At 43.2% G+C, this 24,460-nt stretch overlaps 1 protein-coding gene across 1 annotated transcript; it reads left to right on the plus strand.

Annotated features, from left to right (window-relative positions):
• The first annotated feature begins 7,633 nt into the window (after positions 1–7,633).
• On the plus strand, positions 7,634–23,090 carry LOC311138081 (striatin-interacting protein 1 homolog). The gene is made up of 20 exons (XM_084172739.1): positions 7,634–7,814; positions 9,916–9,985; positions 10,204–10,338; positions 10,480–10,600; positions 10,751–10,819; positions 10,917–11,023; positions 11,139–11,266; positions 11,550–11,732; positions 11,873–12,093; positions 12,237–12,302; positions 12,448–12,511; positions 18,553–18,624; positions 18,738–18,812; positions 18,915–19,012; positions 19,100–19,226; positions 19,587–19,687; positions 19,771–19,837; positions 20,023–20,127; positions 20,243–20,447; positions 20,679–23,090. The coding sequence occupies exons 1-20, from the start codon at positions 7,704–7,706 to the stop codon at positions 20,924–20,926; spliced, it is 2,373 nt and encodes a 790-aa protein (XP_084028865.1). The 5' UTR covers positions 7,634–7,703; the 3' UTR covers positions 20,927–23,090.
• Positions 23,091–24,460: the final 1,370 nt, after the last annotated feature.

Consider the following 24,460-nt stretch of genomic DNA (forward strand, 5'->3'; position numbering starts at 1 on the left):
AAGAATGTACAAAGCTGTCATCAAGGCAAAGGGTGGCTACTTTGAAGAATCTAAAATCTAAAATATATTTTAATTTGTTTAACACTTTTTTGGTTATTACATGATTCCATAGCTGTTATTTCATAGTTTTTATGTCTTCACTATTATTCTACAATGTAAAAATAAAAACTGGAATGAGTAGGTGTGTCCAAACGTTTGACTGGTACTGTATATACACGTCTGATTTCATACCCACTCCCCAGTAGAATATACATTTTTCTGATGTTTTATTTGTAGTTTGATTGATCTTTATTATTGTGCCAATTGATTGTGCAGGAAAGGGGATGGTTGTGATTGAGATTTATATTTTCTGTCTGCATTGATGACGCTCTTCTCAAATAATTAAATTCCAGCCAAGGGAACAGGGAGAAATGGCCTCCACACTAGAAAGACTCAACCTCAGTGTTCCATTTAAACACATTGTCACGTTTCTTGCTGGACCATTTGAATACCCACATAGATGTTTACTACCAGCTTGTCATTTTACTGATCTCTATCTCTCTCCCTCTGAAACAAAGCTGAGCTTTGATTGAAAAGATGATTACCTGTACTGACTGTACTGTATTGACTAAATGGCAGACATACAGTATATCATCTTCTTTGTATAGTACATGTGTGCATGTACAGTACAGAAATACAATTATCTTCACTAACAACATTTAGAAGTGTAAGATACAGAAAGGTATGTGTAACCAGAAGAGTGATTATCCAATCTGACACTGGTTTTGATTTGAGTCTCACATGGTAATAACACTGGAATGTTTTGCATTATAGGAGTCTTATCAGACTCAAAGGACAATAGTGGCATTGCCATTTCTCCATCCCTGGTCCAAACAATGTGGAATTAAGTTTATTGAAGTGATTTTTTAAATACAGTAGTTGGCTGATTTTAGTATTGTTATTACTAGTAGTAACTAGTATCCCTGTTTGTGTGTCGTGAATCTGTTTTTCTCTTAACATTCCTAATGTTCCTGATCACCTTCTCTGTTCTCTGCATCCATACTTACCTGTTTTCATGTCACCATCACATTGAAGGTCTGCTGTCGTGGAAGTTCTACTTTAACAATGAGGAGAGACAAGGTCAATCACCAATCAGGATATTACTTTATTCAAAATGTATTAACAAGTGATCAGGTCACACCACACACACACACAAGTGAATAGAGTGAATGCTCTGCAATAATGAGGCTGGTTGACCCAATACGGCCGAGAGCTCTGACATACAGAGATAAACAGACGTCTTATATAGTGGACCTAAAAATGCTTAGTCAAGGCTGGTTCCACCCCTCCACGTCAGCTCGGAAGTTACCTTGTTTTCTTCTCGTGGCTATGTGTATCGGTTCATAGCGCACAAACAAGTGATAACGGTAGTTCCGTTTCACCTCATATCTCCACACAGCTGTGCCCTTGGAAGATAGTAAAATACAGGATGAACTGAAAAACTGTGGTCACTCTCAGAGGCTCTTTCTCTTGACCGTGTGACCAAGTTCTGTCCCTCAAGTTCTATCTCTATCCCGACTCTCGAGTTATCTATGAGTCGCCCCATGTCCTTGACGATTTGCACAGACCAGCTGCTGGGAGCAGAGAGTGGAACCATCCCTTCTCAGAAGCACAGTATTACAAGTTATCAAAATCTCTTTACCAATGTTAAGGATATAATTGTTAACTATTAATATAAAACAAAGCAGGTCATTTTTACTCTCACACTACTCCATAAGGATAGTTGTTATTCAGTTGAGTAATGATCATCATCAGACTGCAAACTGCACATTTTGTTGTTTTTTAGTTTCACCTGCCGATGTAATATTATAGAAGGTAAATAATCTGTATGTATTACCCGTGCATTTTAAATTACATGCACTGTCACCCTGGTCTGGTAACATGGGACACTGAGTCGGTTGAATACAGACCACATCTGTGTGTACAATTTAGTTTTTGCTGAGGTTTTCAGTCTTTTCTCTGTCCTTCCATTTTAGCTGTGTGAAACAACAGATACTGTTTTATTTGTATATACTGTATATTAGTTGATGCAACTGTGAGATAAAGCGCTTTCATCTTTGCACTACTTAAAGCTGTTGGGCATTACAACCAAGGACATATGCGTGAGAAGGAAATTGTTGGTGGGGTTTTTGCGTCGTAACTTTGGTTACTGGTCAAGTGACAGTGCCTTGTGACCCATCTGCTACTGCACATATTCATCACTTGTAGGATTATGTCTGTCCACTCTATTCCTCTTTGAAAGCTGTCCAACAGTGTTCTGATTCTGCAGTATAATCACTATGCACCAAGATGTGCATCACTGTAGTGGTCTCATATAAAGATTTGTACTTATTGGGGGTACCCAAACTGCTTAATGTGTCAGCATTTAGTTACTTCCATTGTAAGCGAACATAGTAGTTTGAATTTACTTGTTTTGGACTTACAGTAAATCTTTATTTCTTACCTTGGTTATTGTCTGTATAGCACTACCAAAAGCATGCCATAAAGTAAAACCAGAATGCCTTTACATGCACTGCGTTGATTACAATGCCTCTGAATTCAAATTCTATTTTAGTTAATTGAATCTTCCAGTTTATGAAACCCCATCTAACAGTAAAGTGTTATCTGACCAGCTCTCATGTCCAGGGTAATTTGGATGTTGTATGCAACAGTGTTCTGCAATTTGGGCTAATTGAGTGACTGTCGGTGACTGACATAACAATAGAAAAACTGCTGATGCACACAACCAAATTTCAAAATTGCACCTTGTGTATTCTATCTACTATTCTAACTATCAAAAATAAGTTGAGACCCCGACTGAGTTCCTAAAATGTATTTATTTATTTTTTGGCTGAAATTGATCCGCAGGCCTACAAAAGGGCGGGGCGCCAGTGCACATCCCCGATTTAAAGCAAGGATCACTGTGATGTACATGATGCAGATCTCTGGTTGTGACAAAACCTGCTTTTTTATTTGAGTTTTGCAAATGAAATGATATTGTTAGATTATACAGTACTATGTATTATTTTTCTGTGTATTATCTGAGTGGTTGATGTATAGTCTGGCTGAGTCACAATTCAAATTGGTTTACTTTAATGTGACTGCTCTCTGATGCTACTTTTATTTTTCTGCTTTCTGTTGGTTGATGTTTCTGTTGGTTGATGTGTACCGATCCCTTTAATAAACTTTTCGGTGTATGAATTAAACTTCTAGTGCAACATTGTTTAACAAGTCATTCTTTACCTAATGTGATCTCAAGGCCCAATTCTGTAACTAACTGTATGAGGGTTTTCCACTTACGCAACTATTTTTTACACAAATTCACAGTAGAGACATTTAGAAAACAACACAGTAAATGGAATGAATAAACAATTTAAATTACAAAATATAGATTCAAGTATAAACAATATTTGATTTGGCTGTTTAAATGTTAAGACTGGGCCAATAATGACTATTTTAGTCCAGGCTTGGTCTAGCTCTACGACATCTACAGTTGCCACAGGTGACTCGCTACACTGCCCTCCAAACAGCGGAGAAAACCTCCCTTCATGGGCGATTTCACGATCACCTGAAAGATAGAAGTATTTTAAGTATTCACCTCGAAATCCATTATACTCTTTAGAGAGCGTGTACATGTGATTTGTTGGCTCGCATGGTTTCTCCTCCAGTGTCAATGATCTGCCAAGTGCATACGAGGCTGCAAAGTTTCCTCCAAACTGTAAACTGACAAATAACACCACAGTTGTAACTCACTAAACTGCATGTCTGACTAACAAACTGTATTCATAGAGAGCTTACTCTTTTCCCTGTGTCTTCTGATCCTACAATGACTGCAGGGCTGTTGTTGATGGCAGATGGGCTCTAGAAATAGAGCAACTTTTCAGCAGACCATTTGGGAGACATTAAAGCACAGCTCCTTGTCCTCCATGAAGGCATCACTATTCAGTTGGTTTGCAGGGAATGCTGCAACGTATCCAAAGTAGGGCATGTCTCCCAGGTCAGAGTCAACCTTGCCCAGGTTCTCTTCACAATCAGGTAATTTCTTCAAGGCTCATATGAGAGCATTGCTCTTTGGAGCTTTGGTGAACTTGTCTTGGATAACAACCCAAAGCTGCTGTGCCAAGCAGAAGTGCTTTCTCACATCTTCACCATTCACTGGCATGGCAGGGTCAATAATGTGTCAATAATGTGTAGAAAGAGGGAACAGTTCCAGTTTACATTATGGTCCAGTAGTTCACAGTTTTGTGCTCATCTACTCTGCAGTGCTCTCCACAGTCACCAGGTCTCACAGGGTATCTTGCAGAGTAGCCACTGGGAAAGACCTTCATGGCTGTCACAATCAGACAGGTGATGTCTCTGTGGCGTGCATCTGTGGCGTGAAGAGTACCAGCAAGATCCTAAAGCAAAGATATCACCACCCACATCATCAGGTCGATAAGTGCCATGCTGGCGGATCCCTCTCCCTCAGGGGAGTCTCTGTCTACAGGGTTGGCTACAACGCTGGGAATAAGACTGGTGACAATTTCCACCACCACCCAAGATGCACTCTATAGACAGGAGGCTGGGAGGCAGGTCAAGTTACTGCTGATGTGATGTCCTCAATGACCTTTTGGAGTAATGCCGCGTTCACATGCTAGTTGGAACTAGGAAACTCTGAAATGTACAACTTGCTGATTCGTTGAACGTGGCACGAGTATAACAACAACCAGTTTGCAAGTCGGAAATGTCAGAGTTTCCTAGTTCCGACTAGCACTTGAACGCGGCATAAGCTTCTGGACGCAAACCGGGTGGGTACCTTTGAGCCACAGTCTGCTCTCCACTTGCAGCGTTTATACTACAGGAAGTTAGAAAATAAAGGCCACAAGTTGAGAGACCATGAACACTACAAGAAATAATGGAACTGATAGCTAATAAACACCGGTATCAAGGGGAGTGACAGACTCTCACAGGTTAGGAGAGGAAAGGGAGAAACACTGTGAATCTACAAGGCCATTCGACTGGGAGCCCCCCAGTGAGTAGGCCTCGAGAGAGGATGAGTTTTAGTAAGGTAGGATTTCTTGCATTTATTGCTATGGTTATCAACTGTACTGAACTGATGGAGAGTAAATCCCAGAAGATAGATGTGGTAGTGGCAGTAGCAGAAATGTTTGGGTTGTAAGAGAGTTTAGTGCAGAAGATCTACAGGGGTTTTTGAAAGAAGGGGTTGCATCCTCCCAGGGATTTGGCCTGGAGTAGGATTTGTTAGGGCCAATGTAGTGGGATAGGTAGGGGTGGTGGGTTTTTGGTGTATATGTGTGGTGTAAATGTAGGGTTAGTCAGCGTTTCCCAGACTCGGTTTTTGCCCTAGCATTACACAGGATTCAAATACTCTACATCAGGTGGGTCCTGGACTTCCTGACGGGCCGCCCCCAGGTGGTGAAGGTAGGAAACAACATCTCCACTTCGCTGATCCTCAACACTGGGGCTCCACAAGGGTGCGTGCTCAGCCCCCTCCTGTACTCCCTGTTCACCCATGACTGCGTGGCCAAACACGCCTCTAACTCAATCATCAAGTTTGCAGACGACACAACAGTAGTAGGCTTGATTACCAACAATGACGAGACCGCCTACAGGGAGGAGGTGAGGGCTCTGGGTGTGTGTTGCCAGGAAAATAACCTCTCACTCAACATTAACAAAACAAAGGAGATGATCGTGGACTTCAGGAAACAGCAGAGGGTGCACCCCCCTATCGTCATCGACGGGACCGCAGTGGAGAAGGTGGAAAGCTTCAAGTTTCTTGGCGTACATATCACCGACAAACTGAAATGGTCCCCTCATGCAGACAGTGTGGTGAAGAAGGCACAACAGAGCCTCTTCAACCTCAGGAGGCTGAAGAAATTTGGCTTAGCACCTAAAACCCTCACAAACTTTTACAGATGCACAATTGAGAGCATCCTGTCGGGCTGTATCACCGCCTGGTACGGCAACTGCAGGGCTCTCCAGAGGGTGGTGCGGTCTGCCGAACGCATTACCGGGGGCAAACTACCCGCCCTCCAAGACACATACAGCACCCGATGTCACAGGAAGGCCAAAAATATCATCAAGGACATCAACCACCAAAGCCACTGCCTGTTCACCCCGCTATCATCCAGAAGGCGAGGTCAGTACAGGTGCATCAAAGCTGGGACCGAGAGAATGAAAAACAGCTTCTATCTCAAGGCCATCAGACTGTTAAATAGCCATCACTAGCACATTAGAGGCTGCTGCTGCCTATTGAAATCACTGGCCACTTTAAGAAATGGAACACTAGTCACTTTAATAATGTTTACATATCTTGCACTACTCATTTCATATGTATATACTGCATTCTATTCTATAATATTCTACAGCATCTTAGTCCATGCTGCTCTGTCATTGCTTCTCCATATATGTATGGGCTCCCGAGTGGCGCAGCGGTCTAAGGCACTGCATCTCAGTGCTTGAAGCGTCACTACAGACCCCCTGGTTCGATTCCAGGCTGTATCACAACTGGCCGTGATTGGGAGTCCCATAGGGCAGCGCACAATTGGCCCAGCGTCGTCCGGGTTTGGCTGGTGTGTAGGCCGTCATTGTAAATAAGAATTTGTTCTTAACTGACTTGCCTAGTTAAATAAAAAGAAATGTATATATTCTTAAATCCCATTCCTTACTAGTTTTGTGTGTATTAGGTATATGTTGTGAAATTGTTAGATACTACTTGTTAGATATTACTGCACTGTCGGAGCTAGAAGCACAAGCATTTCGCTATACCCGCTATAACATCTGCTAAACACGTGTATGTGACAAATAAGATTTGATTTTAAATAACCAAAGCTTGATGATGAGTTCATTATTTAAATCAGCTGTGTAGTGCTAGGGCAAAAACCAAAATGTGCACCCCTTGGGGTTCCTAGGACCGAGTTTGGTTAACGTTGGGTTAGATCAGTGGTTCCCAACTTTTTTCCATTATTGTGCCACCAACTGAATTTTGCTCTGCCTGGCGTACCCCTGAAGTACCCCCTCATGTACATTTTACCAGTAAGCCTATGGTCTCATGAGTCTTCTCAAGTACCCCCTGTGGATAGGCCCAGTGGCCCCAGGGGTCCTAGTACCCCTGATTGGGAACCACTGGGTTAGATGGTGGTTCGATTTCTTTTTCTCCTTTTCCCTTTTTTGGTGACAAATGTGCAATTCACACTCCGACCTGTGAAAGGCAGAAAGGCAGAAATCCGGAAACCCACACGAAGAATAATAACTTTGTCAAAGACAGTACAGTATGAAGATAGGCTAAAACTGCTTCTCCAATAGAAATCGTCAATCACACTTGTAGAAGTTGTAGGCGATGTCATGGCGACGTTGGCGATGTCACGGGTCCGTCTTGCGTCGAACTGCGCAAGTGCAGGCCGTCGAATCAAAGACACTCCTTCGATATAAAGTTGTTTTTGACGAAAGGAAAACGTGTCAGTTTGTCACTTTCACGAGGTTGGAGTAATAACATGTTCTACTACTTAAGACATTGGCTCGAATCTAGGTTGCGCCTTTAGATTTCGAAAAAAATAACAACTAAAAAGATTTGTTCACTTCTCAAACCGCAAACTCCGGTCTGGTCTGTTTCCAAAGCGTTCCGGGAAGTCTCGCGATGTTGCGCCTCTGGGTTTAGAAACTCAGATTTTGTTGTTGAATCAGAGATGGACGGTGGTGGTAATAATGGTGGTGAATTGATTGTCAATAAACAGAGGGCTATGTTACCCAACAAAAGTAGGGGTGAATTTGTCCGTAATCAAAGAAAAGACTTGGAGGTAAGGAAGAAAAATTATGGTTTATTGAATTACGTTCTGTATCATAAATGCATCGTGTTTGTGCTGTCAACAAGCCTAACTAGAACTAGCTAAGTTAGCAAATTTACTAGTCGATACCTGCTGCTAGCTAACGTTACTTGAATTATTGAGCCCCCAGTCCGTTTTCACCCATTACAACTGTTCTGATGGATAGCTAACTAGCTATGTAACTAAAATGCGCTATTAGGATTGTTATCCCTGAATTTGAAACTGCCACTTGTCCAACGTTAACTAGTTAACGTTAGTTAGTTTATGTTACCGGCTAACATTAGTAACTACAGTAGCTAAATTAGTTAGGTGGCTAGCCCAAAAATGGACTAAAGGAGCTTAACGTTACTCCACTTTGGTTAATCCTTTATATTCCAAGGACCTTACATGTTCTATTGAGAATTGGCTCTGCAAGCCAAAACAGCCAAATACAGCAACATTTTCTACGTGACTCGATTCTCAGTTACTGTAAGGTTCTAGAAACATAGCTAAATCCCTACCCTCTACATAATCACATCAAAATAATTTCACAATAGCAAAATACACACTTACTGTAAAATCTCATTTTATTTGTCACATACACCGAATACAACTGGTGTAGACTTTACCATGTACATGTAAGGACCCTTCCCAACAATGTAGAGTTTAAAAATTAAATGGTAATACTGTGTGCCACCCTCTTGAATTTACTTATATTTAACTACTAGACCAGTGAGTAAACACGAGGAATAATATAAAATACACAAGAATGGAGCTATAAACAGGGAGTACCAGTACCAGATCAATGTGCAGTGAATTCGGAAAGTATTCAGACCCCTTGATTTTTCCTAATTTTGTTACGTTACAGCCTTATTCTAAAAATGATTAAATAAAACATGATCCTCATCAGTCTACACACAATACCCCATAATGACAAAGCTAAAAAAGGTTTTTAGAAATGTTTGTACATTTATTACAAATAAAAAAACAGAAATACCTTATTTACATAAGTATTCAGACACTTTGCTATGAGACTCGAAATTGAGCTCAGGTGCATCCTGTTTCCATTGATCACCCTTGAGATGTTTCTACAACTTGATTGGAGTCCACCTGTGGTAAATTCAATTGATTGGACATGATTTGGAAAGGCACACACCTGTCTATATAAGGTCCCACAGTTGACAGTGCATGTCAGAGCAAAAACCAAGCCATGAGGTTGAAGGAATTGTCCGAGACAGGATTGTGTCGAGGCACAGATCTGGGGAAGGGTAACAAAAAATGTCTGCACCATTTGAAGGTCCCCAAGAACATAGTGGCCTCCATCATTCTTAAATTAAAGAAGTTTGGAACCACCAAGACTCTTCCTAGAGCTGGCCAAACTGAGCAATCGGGGGAGAAGGGCCTTGGTCAGGGAGGTGACCAAGAACCCGATGGAGAGTTCCTCTGTGGAGATGGGAGAACCTGCTTTTATGTTAGTGGCCAGACGGAAGCCACTCCTCAGTAAAAGGCACATGACAGCCCACTTGGAGTTTGCCAAAGGCACCTAAAGGACTCTCAGACCATGAGAAACAAGATTCTCTGGTCTGATAAAACCAAGATTGAACTCTTTGGCCTGAAATCCAAGCGTCACGTCTGGAGGAAACCTGGCACCATCCGTACGGTGAAGCATGGTGGTGGCAGCATCATGCTGTGGGGATGTTTTTCAGCGGCAGGGACTGGGAGACTAGTCAGGATCGAGGGCAAGATGAACGGAGCAATCTAACCTGACAGAGCTTGAGAGGATCTGCAGAGAAGAATGGGAGAAACTCCCCAAATACAGATGTGCCAAGCTTGTAGCGTCATACCCAAGAAGACTCGCGGCTGTACTCGCTGCCAAAGGTGTGTCAACAAAGTACTGAGTAAAGGGTCTGAATATTAATGTAAATGTAATATGTCAGTTTTTTTATTTTTAGGAAATTTGCTAAAATGTCTAAAAACCAGTTTTTGCTTGGTCATTATGGGGTATTGTGTGCATATTGATGAATAAAAAAATTAAAAGTCAAGGGGTCTGAATACTTTCCGAATGCACTGTATTTGTGTCTGTGCTCCAACACAGGGCTTCTCCGAGTCTCCAGACCTTGAGTTTGAGTATGCCGATACAGACAGGTGGTCTGCTGAACTGTCAGGTGATGTATTACTGGACACTCCTTTATTGTTTTTTCATTTTGACCTCTGTGACAGGTTCTCTTGTGAATTTGGTACCAACTATGCCTACATATCTTCTCCAGAGCTATACAGTTACACTGAAGGACCAGAATTTCTTCTCAACAGAAAATGCTTTGAGGAGGAATTCCGAACTGGTTATATAGTACCTCTGACTGACAGTGTTTTGCTCCTGTCTCAGTGTCTGACAAGAAATGGACCGAGCTGGATGTGTCTCAACACAGAGCTCACGCCATGCGTCTACTGGACGGCCTGGAGGTGATCGCCAGGGAAAAGAGGCTGAAGGTGTCTAGGGCCATCCTCTACATGGTTCAGGGTAGGTCCTCAGCACTCAACCGTTTAGTAGCCTGCGTTGAATAAAGATGCCTGTGAAGAGACAGCTGTTGCCGTATGTTTTTATAGTGATGCAAACAGTGTTTCAGCACTAAAGTCATGTTTCCTACCTGTGGCTCTACAGGGACATTTGCGGAATGCAGCTCTGAGGCAGAAGTTCAGCACTGGATGAGGTACAACATCTTCCTGCTGCTGGATGTTGGCACCTTCACTGCCCTGGTGGAGCTGCTCAACATGGAGGTTGAGTAAGTTGGAACTACAAATCATTGAGATGTCATTGTTTTTGGGAAGAGTTTTTTTGCTACACAAAATGTGGTCAAAATCAGGTTGCTGATTCTTTCTTTCCTCTTTTCAACCACTCTCCTTCTCCTCTGCTCCCTCTCGCTCTCTCACAGTAACAGTGCTGCCTGTAGCAGTGCAGTCAGAAAGCCAGCAATCTCCTTGGCTGACAGCACAGACCTCAGGTAAGATTAGACACTGACTTTCCTGCAGCTCTATATAGTTAAACACCAGTGTATGGGAGTCCTCCTCTGATGCTGGGGTGTTTTTCTGGTTCCTCAGGGTGCTGCTCAATATCATGTACCTGATGGTGGCGACCATCCAGCAGGAGGACCCAGCCGACTCACCTGAGTGGAGGGCCACCAGGGAGACCTTTAAAACAGAGCTGGGTAAGAGTGTGTGTTTCTATTAGATAGAAGAAGGGTTTTGTTGAGGAGTAGTTTTGGGCAATCTGTTATAACTAGTCTTTGCTCTTTCCCCACTCTCTCCCTCTCTCTCTTCCAGGCGCTCCTCTGTACAACAACGAGCCCATCTCTGTCATGCTCTTTGGCATGGTGACTAAGTTCTGCAGTGGCCACGCCCCCCACTTCCCCATGAAGAAGGTCCTGCTGCTGCTGTGGAAGAGCATACTGGTGAGAGAGATTTTATCTTATTTAGCGGATTATGGCTATTCTTAGCCAGGTACTTTTACATTTACATTTTTTACATTTACGTCATTTAGCAGACGCTCTTATCCAGAGCGACTTACAAATTGGTGCATTCACCTTATAGCCAGTGGGATAACCACTTTACAATATGTTTTTTTGTTTTTTGGGTGGGGTAAGGGGGGGGGTAGAAGGATTACTTTATCCTATCCTAGGTATACACTTTTGGCTTGCATATCCAATTTACAACATGTCCTCTCCTCTGCCCCAGTTCACCCTCGGGGGGTTTGAGCAGCTCCAGAACATTAAGGTGCGTAAGCGGGAGGAGCTGCGCCTGCCCCCCCTCCCAGAGGACAGCATCCGGGTCATCAGGAGCATGAGGGCAGCCTCGCCCCCCGCCTCCGCCTCTGACCTCATCGAACAGCAGCAGAAAAGGGCACGCCGTGAACACAAGGTAACCTCTACCACGCCTCAATGAAGTCTCAATGCAGCACAGCAAAGTGAAGGCCACCCCCTGTTTTGACACCTGCTCAATGTACCATTCTGTAAGGCTTATTTGAAAAATACTCCTCAACCCTATCCTCTCTATTACAGTCCCTGATAAAACAGGACAACATGGACGCCTTCAATGAGAAGGACCCCTACAAGTCAGATGACCCTCGTGAAGATGAGGATGACAACGATGACAATGACAACTCAATGGAGGCGGAGCCTTTTCCCATGGAGCGGGATGAGGTCATGCCCCCGCCCATCCTACAACCCCCCTCAGAGAGGGTGAACTTCCCCAAGGGGCTGCCCTGGGCCCCCAAAGTCAGGTCTGGGGCTGAGGGAGACATCAGGGAGACATTTGCTACAGATTAATGCTGTTTCTTTAGATGTGCTTTGTTGTGTTATGTGTCTTGTATAATGTCCCTAATAGTGTATGACTAGAATTTTCTTTTGTTTAATGCTTTTATAGGGAAAAGGACATAGAACATTTCCTGGAATCAAGTAGAAGCAAATTTATCGGCTATACGCTTGGAAAGTAAGTTCAGTTGGTGTCTTTTTTACATTTTTTATTTAATAGAGATGAAATCTTCTAGAGTTTTAATCTATTCATCTTGAAAAGTCATTTCTTGTCGAAGATCCTTGACCTAGATTTCATGGTTATTTTTGTATTTGTATTGCAGTGACACAGATACAGTTGTCGGCCTACCCAGACCCATCCATGAAAGCATCAGAACCCTGAAGCAGGTTATATAATACAGTTATTATACAGTACTCAAACATTTCTCAAACATTGTGAAACATGGATCCATTTTCTAGATATTGCATAATATTGCTGCATTATGCCTGAAAGAGAGCCGTTCTCCAGTTGGGCTAGTCTGTGACTCACTGACACCTTTCCCAGTCAGAGGAATAAGCAGTGGTGAAAGTACTGTATGTAAGAGCCTACTATTACTAATGTGATGATTAGATTGGATAGTCATAATTTAGGCTAATAATATAACTCAATTACTGTTCAATGCAGCGTATAGTAGGGTATAGGCCTATCAGATACATTTCTTGTTGGCCTTTTATAAACACATGTCATGCAATTCTACTACACTTTATATGAATGGAGACATTAGCAGAATCGTTTTTAATACTACAAAAATTACAGGGTAGCCTACTCTGCTGACATTGACAAATAGATCAATAAAAACGTTGTTGTCTAATCCATATAATCGGCCTACAAAAAGGGGAGACACATACAATATGACGTCCATCTAACCTGGAGGAGGAAATTATTGTCCAAAAACAAACAAAAGTGGCACTGACCCAATGATAAAGACAGTGACTATGCACACTCACTGGGGATATGGCTGATGTTCTCTGCTGGTGCCAATAAGATACAAGGATACTTACTGTTTGCAGAATTTTGATAACTAAAAGATAGATTGGAGTATTTTTATTGTCATCTCTTTACATCAATAGCCATTTGCTTTCCAAACAGTTTTTCCACTATTTGTATTTTTAAATATTGCGATATGCTTGGCTAAGTCTCTTTTCACTGACAGTCGCAACTCAACAATCATCTTTAGGCCTATTTGATATTTGCCTTGCGCGCTGCCCAAATTGTGGGCCATTCCGACTGTAGGCAATGCGATTTAAAACAATACGCATTCCATCACACGTCCACTTGGACAGAGACTGAGGAAGCCGAAGGGCTGTCTGGTGTCAGGCCATCTAGCAACCTGACCTAGCAACCTATCAGTAGCCTGGTCACTGGGATTTTGAGGGGCAGGTTTATTAACACTAGAACTGCTGGGCCTCGATGGACCCTCCTTCAAGCTACTGATAACATTCTAACAGTGTAATTAATACATTTCATATACAGTGAGGGATAAAATTTATTTGATCCCCTGCTGATTTTGTACGTTTGCCCACTGACAAAGACATGATCAGTTTATAATTTTAATGGTAGGTTTATTTGAACAGTGAGAGACAGAATAACAACAACAAAATCCAGAAAAACGCATCTCAAAAATTTGATTAGCATTTTAATGAGGGAAATAAGTATTTGACCCCTCCAGAAAAACGCATCTCAAAAATTTCATTTGCATTTTAATGAGGGAAATAAGTATTTGACCCCTCTGCAAAACATGACTTAGTACTTGGTGGCAAAACCCTTGTTGGCAATCAGAGGTCAGATGTTTCTTGTAGTTGGCCACCAGGTTTGCACACATCTCAGGAGGGATTTTGTCCCACTCCTCTTTGCAGATCTTCTCCAAGTCATTAAGGTTTCGAGGCTGACGTTTGGCAACTCGAACCTTCAGCTCCCTCCACAGATTTTCTATGGAATTAAGGTCTGGAGACTGGCTAGGCCACTCCAGGACCTTAATGTGCCTCTTCTTGAGCCACTCCTTTGTTGCCTTGGCCGTGTGTTTTGGGTCATTGTCATGCTGGAATACCCATCCACAACCCATTTTCAATGCCCTGGCTGAGGGAAGGAGGTTCTCACCCAAGATTTGACGGTACATGGCCACGTCCATCGTCCCTTTGATGAGGTGAAGTTGTCCTGTCCCCTTAGCAGAATAACACCCCCGAAGCATAATGTTTCCACCTCCCATGTTTGACCGTGGGGATGGTGTTCTTGGGGTCATAGGCAGCATTCCTCCTCCTCCAAACACGGCGAGTTGAGTTGATGCCAAAGAGCTTGATTTTGGTCTCATCTGACCACCACACTTTCACCCAGTTCTCCTCTGAATCATTCAGATGTTCATTGGCAAACTTCAGACAGGCCTGAATATGTGCTTTCTTGAGCAGGGGGACCTTGCGGGCACTGCAGGATTTCAGTCCTTCATGGCGTAGTGTGTTACCAATTGTTTTCTTGGTGTCTATGGTCCCAGCTGCCTTGAGATCATTGACAAGATCCTCCCGTGTAGTTCTGGGCTGATTGCTCACCGTTCTCATGATCATTGCAACTCCACGAGGTGAGATCTTGCATGGAGCCCCAGGCCGAGGGAGATTGACAGTTATTTTGTGTTTCTTCCATTTGCAAATAATCGCACCAACTGTTGTCACCTTCTCACCAAGCTGCTTGGCGATGGTCTTGTAGCCCATTCTAGCCTTGTGTAGGTCTACAATCTTGTCCCTGACTTGGCTGGTCATGGCCATGGTGGAGAGTTTGGAATCTGATTGATTGATTGATTGCTTCTGTGGACAGGTGTCTTTTTATACAGGTAACAAGATGAGATTAGGAGCACTCCCTTTAAGAGTGTGCTCCTAATCTCAGCTCGTTACCTGTATAAAAGACACCTGGGAGCCAGAAATCTTTCTGATTGAGAGGGGGTCAAATACTTATTTCCCTCATTAAAATGCAAATCAATTTATAACATTTTTGACATGCGTTTTTATGGATTTTTTTGTTATTCTGTCTCTCACTGTTCAAATAAACCTACCATTAAAATTATAGACTGATCATTTCTTTGTCAGTGGGCAAACGTACAAAATCAGCAGGGGATCAAATACTTTTTTCCCTCACTGTATGCTATCTCAAAAATAATCATTTGGTTACGTTTATTAATGTCTTATGTAACATTAATACATTATTATAATTTTTTTTATTTTTTTATACGCCTGTATTTTCATTAGTTTATCTCAATGGTTCCCAACCTTTTTCAGTTACTGTACAACCAACTGCCCAAAGTACCCCCTCATTGGGATTTTACCAGTATGCCTATGGACTCATGATTCTTCTCAAGTACCCGTAGGGGTCCTAGTACCCCTGGTTGGGAACCACTGGTTTATCTTACTGTAGGCTATATGTAAAAACACATTCAAGTGTTCAATACATTTTATTTGTGAAGTGTTTTTGTTACAGCTATGAAATAGACGCATATCTGTTGGAACGCGGTAAAATCTTCTTTTTATAATGACAAAATACAAAAAGTAGCCTCTGAGGTGTAGGTTCAGGCAGAGGCTTGGAATCAGAAGAATAATCATCAGAGATGTAATTTCTTCCCCACCGTTGTTTTCATTCAGATTTTGTAGCATAACGCAGCATGTGCATCCGTTCGTCTTGGTCTACCTGCTATTGTAAATGACGCACGCTCTAACTGTGTACTCCAAGTAGGCCAGAGTAGACTGATAAAACTACTTGGATTCGGTGGACTGATATAGGGTACATACCATTTTGAGATTATAATTAGAATAAATCGATACAATAGAATGGCCAGTACTGTTCTTCATTCAGAATTGGTGATGATATAATTATGCATTCACAAAAGGTGATTACATACAGTGGGGAAAAAAAGTATTTAGTCAGTCACCAATTGTGCAAGTTCTCCCACTTAAAAAGATGAGAGAGGCCTGTAATTTTCATCATAGGTACATGTCAACTATGACAGACAAATTGAGGAAAAAAAAATCCAGAAAATCACATTGTAGGATTCTTAATGAATTTATTTGCAAATTATGGTGGAAAATAAGTATTTGGTCACCTACAAACAAGCAAGATTTCTGGCTCTCACAGACCTGTAACTTCTTCTTTAAGAGGCTCCTCTGTCCTCCACTCGTTACCTGTATTAATGGCACCTGTTTGAACTTGTTATCAGTATAAAAGACACCTGTCCACAACCTCAAACAGTCACACTCCAAACTCCACTATGGCCAAGACCAAAGAGCTGTCAAAGGACACCAGAAACAAAATTGTAGACATGCACCAGGCTGGGAAGACTGAATCTGCAATAGGTAAGCAGCTTGGTTTGAAGAAATCAACTGTGGGAGCAATTATTAGGAAATGGAAGACATACAAGACCACTGATAATCTCCCTCGATCTGGGGCTCCACGCAAGATCTCACCCCGTGGGGTCAAAATGATCACAAGAACGGTGAGCAAAAATCCCAGAACCACACAGGGGGACCTAGTGAAAGACCTGCAGAGAGCTGGGACCAAAGTAACAAAGCCTACCATCAGTAACATACTACGCCGCCAGGGACTCAATTCCTGCAGTGCCAGACGTGTCCCCCTGCTTAAGCCAGTACATGTCCAGGCCCGTCTGAAGTTTGCTAGAGTGCATTTGGATGATCCAGAAGAGGATTGGGAGAATGTCATATGGTCAGATGAAACCAAAATAGAACTTTTTGGTAAAAACTCAACTCGTCGTGTTTGGAGGACAAAGAATGCTGAGTTGCATCCAAAGAACACCATACCTACTGTGAAGCATGGGGGTGGAAACATCATGCTTTGGGGATGTTTTTCTGCAAAGGGACCAGGACGACGGATCCGTGTAAAGGAAAGAATGAATGGGCCCATGTATCGTGAGATTTTGAGTGAAAACCTCCTTCCATCAGCAAGGGCATTGAAGATGAAACGTGGCTGGGTCTTTCAGCATGACAATGATCCCAAACACACCGCCCGGGCAACGAAGGAGTGGCTTCGTAAGAAGCATTTCAAGGTCCTGGAGTGGCCTAGCCAGTCTCCAGATCTCAACCCCATAGAAAATCTTTGGAGGGAGTTGAAAGTCTGTGTTGCCCAGCGACAGCCCCAAAACATCACTGCTCTAGAGGAGATCTGCATGGAGGAATGGGCCAAAATACCAGCAACAGTGTGTGAAAACCTTGTGAAGACTTACAGAAAACGTTTGACCTGTGTCATTGCCAACAAAGGGTATATAACAAAGTATTGAGAAACTTTAGTTATTGACCAAATACTTATTTTCCACCATAATTTGCAAATAAATTCATTAAAATCCTACAATGTGATTTTCTGGATTTTTTTTCCTCATTTTGTCTGTCATAGTTGACGTGTACCTATGATGAAAATTACAGGCCTCTCTCATCTTTTTAAGTGGGAGAACTTGCACAATTGGTGGCTGACTAAATACTTCCCCCCCCCCCACTGTAATTATTATTCATTCGCTTCCCCTCGCTCATCAACTCACCCATTTTTCCCCCTTTCTACCCATCATACTTTACTTCATTTATTTCATCTGTTATATGTTAAAATTAGTTTCAGTATAGTTTAGGTTCAGTTTCGAGGCAATTATTAGTGTGATTATCAACGGCACCTTCATGTGGAAAAGACCCTACTGTCGGGAGAAGGAGTGGAGCAGACCCTACTGTCGGGAGAAGGAGTGGAGCAGACCCTACTGTCGGAAGAAGGAGTGGAGCAGACCCTACTGTCGGGAGAAGGAGTGGAGCAGACCCTACTGTCGGGAGAAGGAGTGGAGCAGACCCTACTGTCGGGAGAAGGAGTGGAGCAGACCCTACTGTCGGGAGAAGGAGTGGAGCAGACCCTACTGTCGGGAGAAGGAGTGGAGCAGACCCTACTGTCGGGAGAAGGAGTGGAGCAGACCCTACTGTCGGGAGAAGGAGTGGAGCAGACCCTACTGTCGGGAGAAGGAGTGGAGCAGACCCTACTGTCGGGAGAAGGAGTGGAGCAGGCCCCACTGTCGGGAGGAGTGGAGCAGACCCTACTGTCGGGAGAAGGAGTGGGAACGGGAGAAAAACATTCAAAAAATGACATGCGCTCCTAAAACTGGTTATAACTCCAGTTCTGTTTGTGAATTAAGATTCTAACAACAGTGTGTTATAGATTTATTTAGGAAAAGTCAAGGACGGAGGGGGCATGACTTAAAAAAATGGCAGTAATAAAAGAATTAACATCATGAGCTTTAGCGGTTCTATAGTGTTAACCCCCAGTCTCTCTGGCACTGTCGGGGGTTGGGTGGAGTGAGCTGTGATGAGAGGGACAGCACCACTGGTAGTGGGAATACTTTACAATGACAGTTGTTTCTATTTCCTTGCAGCATAAGTACATCTCTATAGCTGAGATTCAGATTGCCAAGGAGGATGAGTTTCAGAAAACTCCACTGTCAGGGGTGAGTGCCAATGCATATCACTGGTATATATGTTGGAATATCACTGTCCTAGAGAAAGGGCAATGTGTTTAATTAAAAAAGTATTCTCTTCCATGTTTTGTGTTTGTTTATAGGGGGAAGAGGATGTGGAGATGTGCTCCACTGAGCTGCTATACCAGGGCATTCTTCCCAGCTTGCCTCAGTACATGGTGAGTGTTCTGCTCCTCTTTTATACTGAACCCAGGTCTCCAGTCCATTTCTATGACCTCTAACCCTTTGCAGAATTGACCTGTGACACTTCTCCCTCTCAGATTGCCCTGCTGAAGATCCTGCTGGCGGCTGCCCCCACCTCCAAGGCCAAGACAGACTCCATCAACATCCTGGCAGATGTGCTGCCTGAGGAGATGCCGTGAGTCAACTGTTTGATTTGAAAGGGAGCTGTATTTCGTTGAGTTCCAACTGAAATTGTTTGATTACTTTAATACTGTATCTGCAGGACCACGGTGCTCCAGAGCATGAAGCTTGGTGTGGATGTTAACCGCCACAAGGAGATCATTGTTAAGGCCATCTCTGCCATCCTGCTGCTGCTTCTCAAACACTTCAAACTCAACCACGTCTACCAGGTACTGGCAACCCACACTCAACCACTACCACCACACACAGGCAAACTCTCTCAAACCCTGAATTAGCCTCATCTACCAAGTATTGATAACCACTTAAAATAAATAAATAATATGCCATTTAGCAGACGCTTTTATCCAAAGCGACTTACAGTCATGCGTGCATACATTTTTGTGTATGGGTGGTCCCGGGGATCGAACCCACTACCTTGGCGTTAAAAGCACCATGCTCTACCAGCTGAGCTACAGAGGACCACATAATGACCACTTAATAGGAGTGGTCATTTCTCACAAGCACCATAAACTTGTGAGTGGCCTTCCCTTGCCTTACCCTTCTGTTTCTTGTGTTGCTGTTTTTTACAGTTTGAGTACATGGCTCAGCACCTGGTGTTTGCCAACTGTATTCCTCTCATTCTCAAGTTCTTCAACCAGAACATCATGTCTTACATTACAGCCAAGAACAGGTACGTTGGGGAATTTTAGCCATTCCAAGTCCCTGATTATCTGTGACCCTTTTAGTAATCACCTCTCATTCTCTTTCCGGCAGTATTTCTGTGCTGGACTTCCCTTACTGTGTGGTGCATGAGCTCCCTGAACTTACTGCAGAGAGTTTGGTACGTTTCACACTCCATCCCTCACAGAATTGAAATACCGATTGTAATATCTGAACTCAAACACTTAGGCAATGTATTTGTAGAAGGGTGGGATAACACCAGGGTACCTAATGGAAATGTTACAGTAGTCTAAGGTTGGAGGTGAGGTGTTGGTACCCAATGGCTGGTTTGTCTATGTTATACAGGAGGCTGGCGACAACAACCAGTTCTGCTGGAGGAACCTGTTCTCCTGTATCAACCTGTTGAGGATCCTCAACAAGCTGACCAAGTGGAAGCACTCCAGAACCATGGTGAGGGAGAGACCCACCCACCCAAAACAATACAGTTACTCTTATTCACTAGGACAGAGATCAGTCTTGGATTCTATTAGATCATAATTGCATACCTCGCACTTCTCTCTGTCAGATGCTGGTGGTGTTCAAATCTGCTCCCATCCTGAAGAGGGCGCTGAAGGTCAAACAGGCCATGATGCAGCTGTACGTCCTCAAGCTGCTCAAAGTGCAAACCAAGTACCTGGGCCGCCAGTGGAGGAAGAGCAACATGAAGACCATGTCTGCCATATACCAGAAGGTCCGCCATCGCCTCAATGACGACTGGGCCTACGGTAACGGTGAGTAACGCTGTCAACACCAAAATCAACCCAGAAAGTGTCCATTGAGTTTTTCAGTCAGTGATTGATATGATGATTGGGAGCCTCATATCTCTTATCACAGACTTAACTGTGAAACATTTCCCCACAATGGCTGTGAACTGTTAAATTTAAGCACCCTATGTAGCTCAGGGTATGTCAGGTTAAAAAGAGAACCCCAAGTATTGAGCTTCTATGTTTCTTTGACAGCAGACCTGGATGCGCGGCCCTGGGACTTCCAGGCAGAGGAGTGTGCTCTGCGCGCCAACATTGAGCGCTTCAACAGCCGCCGCTACGACAAGAACCAGAGCAACCCTGACTTCCTGCCCGTGGACAACTGCCTGCAGAGCGTTCTGGGACAGCGCGTCGACCTGCCGGAGGATTTCCAGATGAACTATGACCTCTGGCTAGAGCGAGAAGTCTTCTCCAAGCCCATATCCTGGGAGGAGCTTCTGCAATGATAACAGGGCTAGGGCTGGGTGGTGGTAGGTGGTGCTATAGGGAGGTTTTCTGAACACACCTCCCAAGGTGGCAACACTAGTCTACATCTCCACATCTTTAAGTGCTGAAAAAGCATACCTTTTACAGCATTCATAGAGCACTGGATTTGGTTCTGAAAATTATGCAGACAAGAGTCCCCATAACAAACATGATCCATGTATTGTCACCTCATGCAGAGAGGAGTAACAGTCAGTAAAGAGGAGTAACAGTCAGTAAAGAGGAGTAACAGTCAGTAAGGGATATTTTGGAGGTAGAGGGTCAACAGCAAAGTCACCTAAATGTGGACCTTGTGCATTAGCATTATCCCTGCACAGTTGGACCAATCATTTATAATACCTGAATCCAGGCACTAGACAACTGTAAAAAAAAAAAAAAAAAAGGGCAAATAGACGTGTATTTGTCCTGTTTCACACATGTACAAGTGTGTAACCTGTACAAGTGTGTGGCGAAATGGGAAAGTATTTTTTGCATATCCCATTTGGAGAGTGGTGTCACTCACGGCCAAGGTAAACCAGGTCTTGATTCACCCCATGTAGAACCTTTTCTAGTTTTCAACTGGACCTTTACAGAGTGCTATAGACTTTATTAGCGTTGTCCACCCTCCATGGTTGGGGATGTAAACCCTTTGTATCCTGTTCCTTACACACAACTCCACACACCCAACGTGTCATGGTGCCACTCTCCTGGCTGTCGGACCAGTACTCTGCCCTTCAAGAGATTTTAGTCATTTAGCAGACGCTCTTATCCAGAGCGACTTACAGTTAGTGAGTGCATACATTTTTTCATACTGGCCCCCCGTGGGAATTGAACCCACAACCCTGGCGTAGCAAGTGCCATGCTCTACCAACTGAGCTACAGCAGGAGGGGAGGACCGAGCCGGCCGGGAGGATAGGGGACATAGAGAGTCAAAATATGCAGAAAGGGAGGAGAGGAGGGTTGAGGAGGCAGAATCAGGAGATCGGAGGGAGAAGGATTTAGCAGAGGGAAGAGATGATAGGATGGAAGAGGAGAGAGTAGCGGGAGAGAGAGAGCGAGGGTTGCGACGGCACATTACCATCTGAGTAGGGGCAGAGTGAGTAGTGTTGGAGGAGAGCGAGAGAGAAAAGGATACAAAGTAGTGGTCGGAGACTTGGAGGGGAGTTGCAGTGAGATTAGTAGAAGAACAGCATCTAGTAAAGATGAGGTCAAGCGTATTGCCTGTCTTGTGAGTAGGGGGGGATGGTGAGAGGGTGAGGTCAAAAGAGGAAAGGAGTGGAAAGAAGGAGGCAGAGAGAAATGAGTCAAAGGCAGACGTAGGGAGTTTAAAGTTACCCAGAACTGTGAGGGGTGAGCCATCCTCAGGAAAGGAACTTATCAAGGCATCAAGCTCATTGTTGAACTCTCCAAGGGAACCTGTTCAAGCACTATAGTACAGTATGATAACCCTTAAGAACAAGTGCAAAATAAAATGTGTGTGTGTGTGGAAGAGAGAGATTGTGAGGGAAGGGTTGCTTGAGTTTGTGTACAGTATGTGTATGTCTTATGGTTACTGATATAACCTGTTGACCAGGCTTTTGATGTTCCATTGTTCCATTATTATTATACTCATGGAGTGACCGTTGGCTTGTATGAATCACACAGCTCTATCAACCCTGGTGGAGGCAATTTACTTTGGTATTAAGACAGTTTAATGGAATTTACAGCCTAATGTTCTAACCTAAAGCAACAGGAACATGTGCTGGCGCACTACACAACCTCATTGGATGAGAACTTGGGAAATAAACCTTAGTTTTGTGGGTGCGTGTGACTGCACAGTATGTTTGAGAGAGTGAGGAAAGAAAGTAAGCTGTTATTTGTGTTTCTCACTCACACTTCACTAGCTAACAGGTTTTTTTTACTTAAGGGAATGATTTTGCCCACCTGCTAACTCCTCAGTTTTAAGAAAATTTTACAGTTGCATTGTGCTTATACTAATTTGCAGCATCTATTGTTTTTTTTGTCTTTGGTTTTATTTATTCGCACCAAAGAAAAGAAGTGAAAGACAAAACAGTACAGATTAAAGAAAAAAACTGGTAAAAACTGTGTGCAGGTGAGGTTGGAAGCCCAAAAGGGCTTATATGAAAACCACAGCACAAATCTAAGTACAAAAAAAAAAAAAGTATGTTCAATCAGTTAAACAAAGCATATTAATTATAATTGAACATGATATACTCATTATACAAGAAAACCCATGTTTGACTATGTGTGTGTGTGAGAGTTAGGCTACATGGAGGGGATTATTGGGTAGTTTGGTTCATCAGGCTGACCCCCAGTCTTTGCTTGAAGTTATTGAGGGATGATGAGGTTTTGGCAATGTGAACATAAGAATTCCAGAGTATGGTACCTCTGTATCTGATTGCGGTGGGGCAGTGGGGAGGGTGAAGGTTATATAGATGGATTTCAGAATTAACCTGGAAGAATCCATTGAAAGGTAAACTGTCTGGGAGGTATATGTAGATGAAAGTGCATAATTGGCGTAGCTTGATTTCGTACAGTGGGGCAAAAAAGTATTTAGTCAGCCACTATTTGTGCAAGTTCTCTCACTTAAAAAGATGAGAGAGGCCTGTAATTTTCATCATAGGTACACGTCAACTATGAAAGACAAATTGAGAAAAAAAAATCCAGAAAATCACATTGTAGGATTTTTTATGAATTTATTTGCAAATTATGGTGGAAAATAAGTTTTTGGTCACCTACAAACAAGCAAGATTTCTGGCTCTCACAGACCTGTAACTTCTTCTTTAAGAGGCTCCTCTGTCCTCCACTCGTTACCTGTATTAATGGCATCTGTTTGAACTTGTTATCAGTATAAAAGACACCTGTCCACAACCTCAAACAGTCACACTCCAAACTCCACTATGGCCAAGACCAAAGAGCTGACAAAGGACACCAGAAACAAAATTGTAGACCTGCACCAGGCTGGGAAGACTGAATCTGCAATAGGTAAGCAGCTTGGTTTGAAGAAATCAACTGTGGGAGCAATTATTAGGAAATGGAAGACATACAAGACCACTGATAATCTCCCTCGATCTGGGGCTCCACGCAAGATCTCACCCCGTAGGGTCAAAATGATCACAAGAACGGTGAGCAAAAATCCCAGAACCACACGGGGGGACCTAGTGAATGACCTGCAGAGAGCTGGGACCAAAGTAACAAAGCCTACCATCAGTAACACACTACGCCGCCAGGGACTCAAATCCTGCAGTGCAAGACGTGTCCGCCTGCTTAAGCCAGTAAATGTCCAGGCCTGTCTGAAGTTTGCTAGAGTGCATTTGGATGATCCAGAAGAGGATTGGGAGAATGTCATATGGTCAGATGAAACCAAAATAGAACTTTTTGGTAAAAACTCAACTCGTCGTGTTTGGAGGACAAAGAATGCTGAGTTGCATCCAAAGAACACCATACCTACTGTGAAGTATGGGGGTGGAAACATCATGCTTTGGGGCTGTTTTTCTGCAAAGGGACCAGGACGACTG

The sequence above is a fragment of the Coregonus lavaretus genome (assembly GCF_964263955.1).
Source record: "Coregonus lavaretus genome assembly, chromosome: 12".
Taxonomy (NCBI): domain Eukaryota; kingdom Metazoa; phylum Chordata; class Actinopteri; order Salmoniformes; family Salmonidae; genus Coregonus; species Coregonus lavaretus.

Coding starts and splice junctions, on each gene's coding strand:
- LOC311138081 (XM_084172739.1), top strand. CDS start 7,704: ATGGACGGTGGTGGTAATAATGGTGGTGAATTGATTGTCAATAAACAG. Junction 11,733..11,872: donor GGGCACGCCGTGAACACAAG/GTAACCTCTACC, acceptor TCTCTATTACAG/TCCCTGATAAAACAGGACAA. Junction 20,448..20,678: donor CGACTGGGCCTACGGTAACG/GTGAGTAACGCT, acceptor CTTTGACAGCAG/ACCTGGATGCGCGGCCCTGG.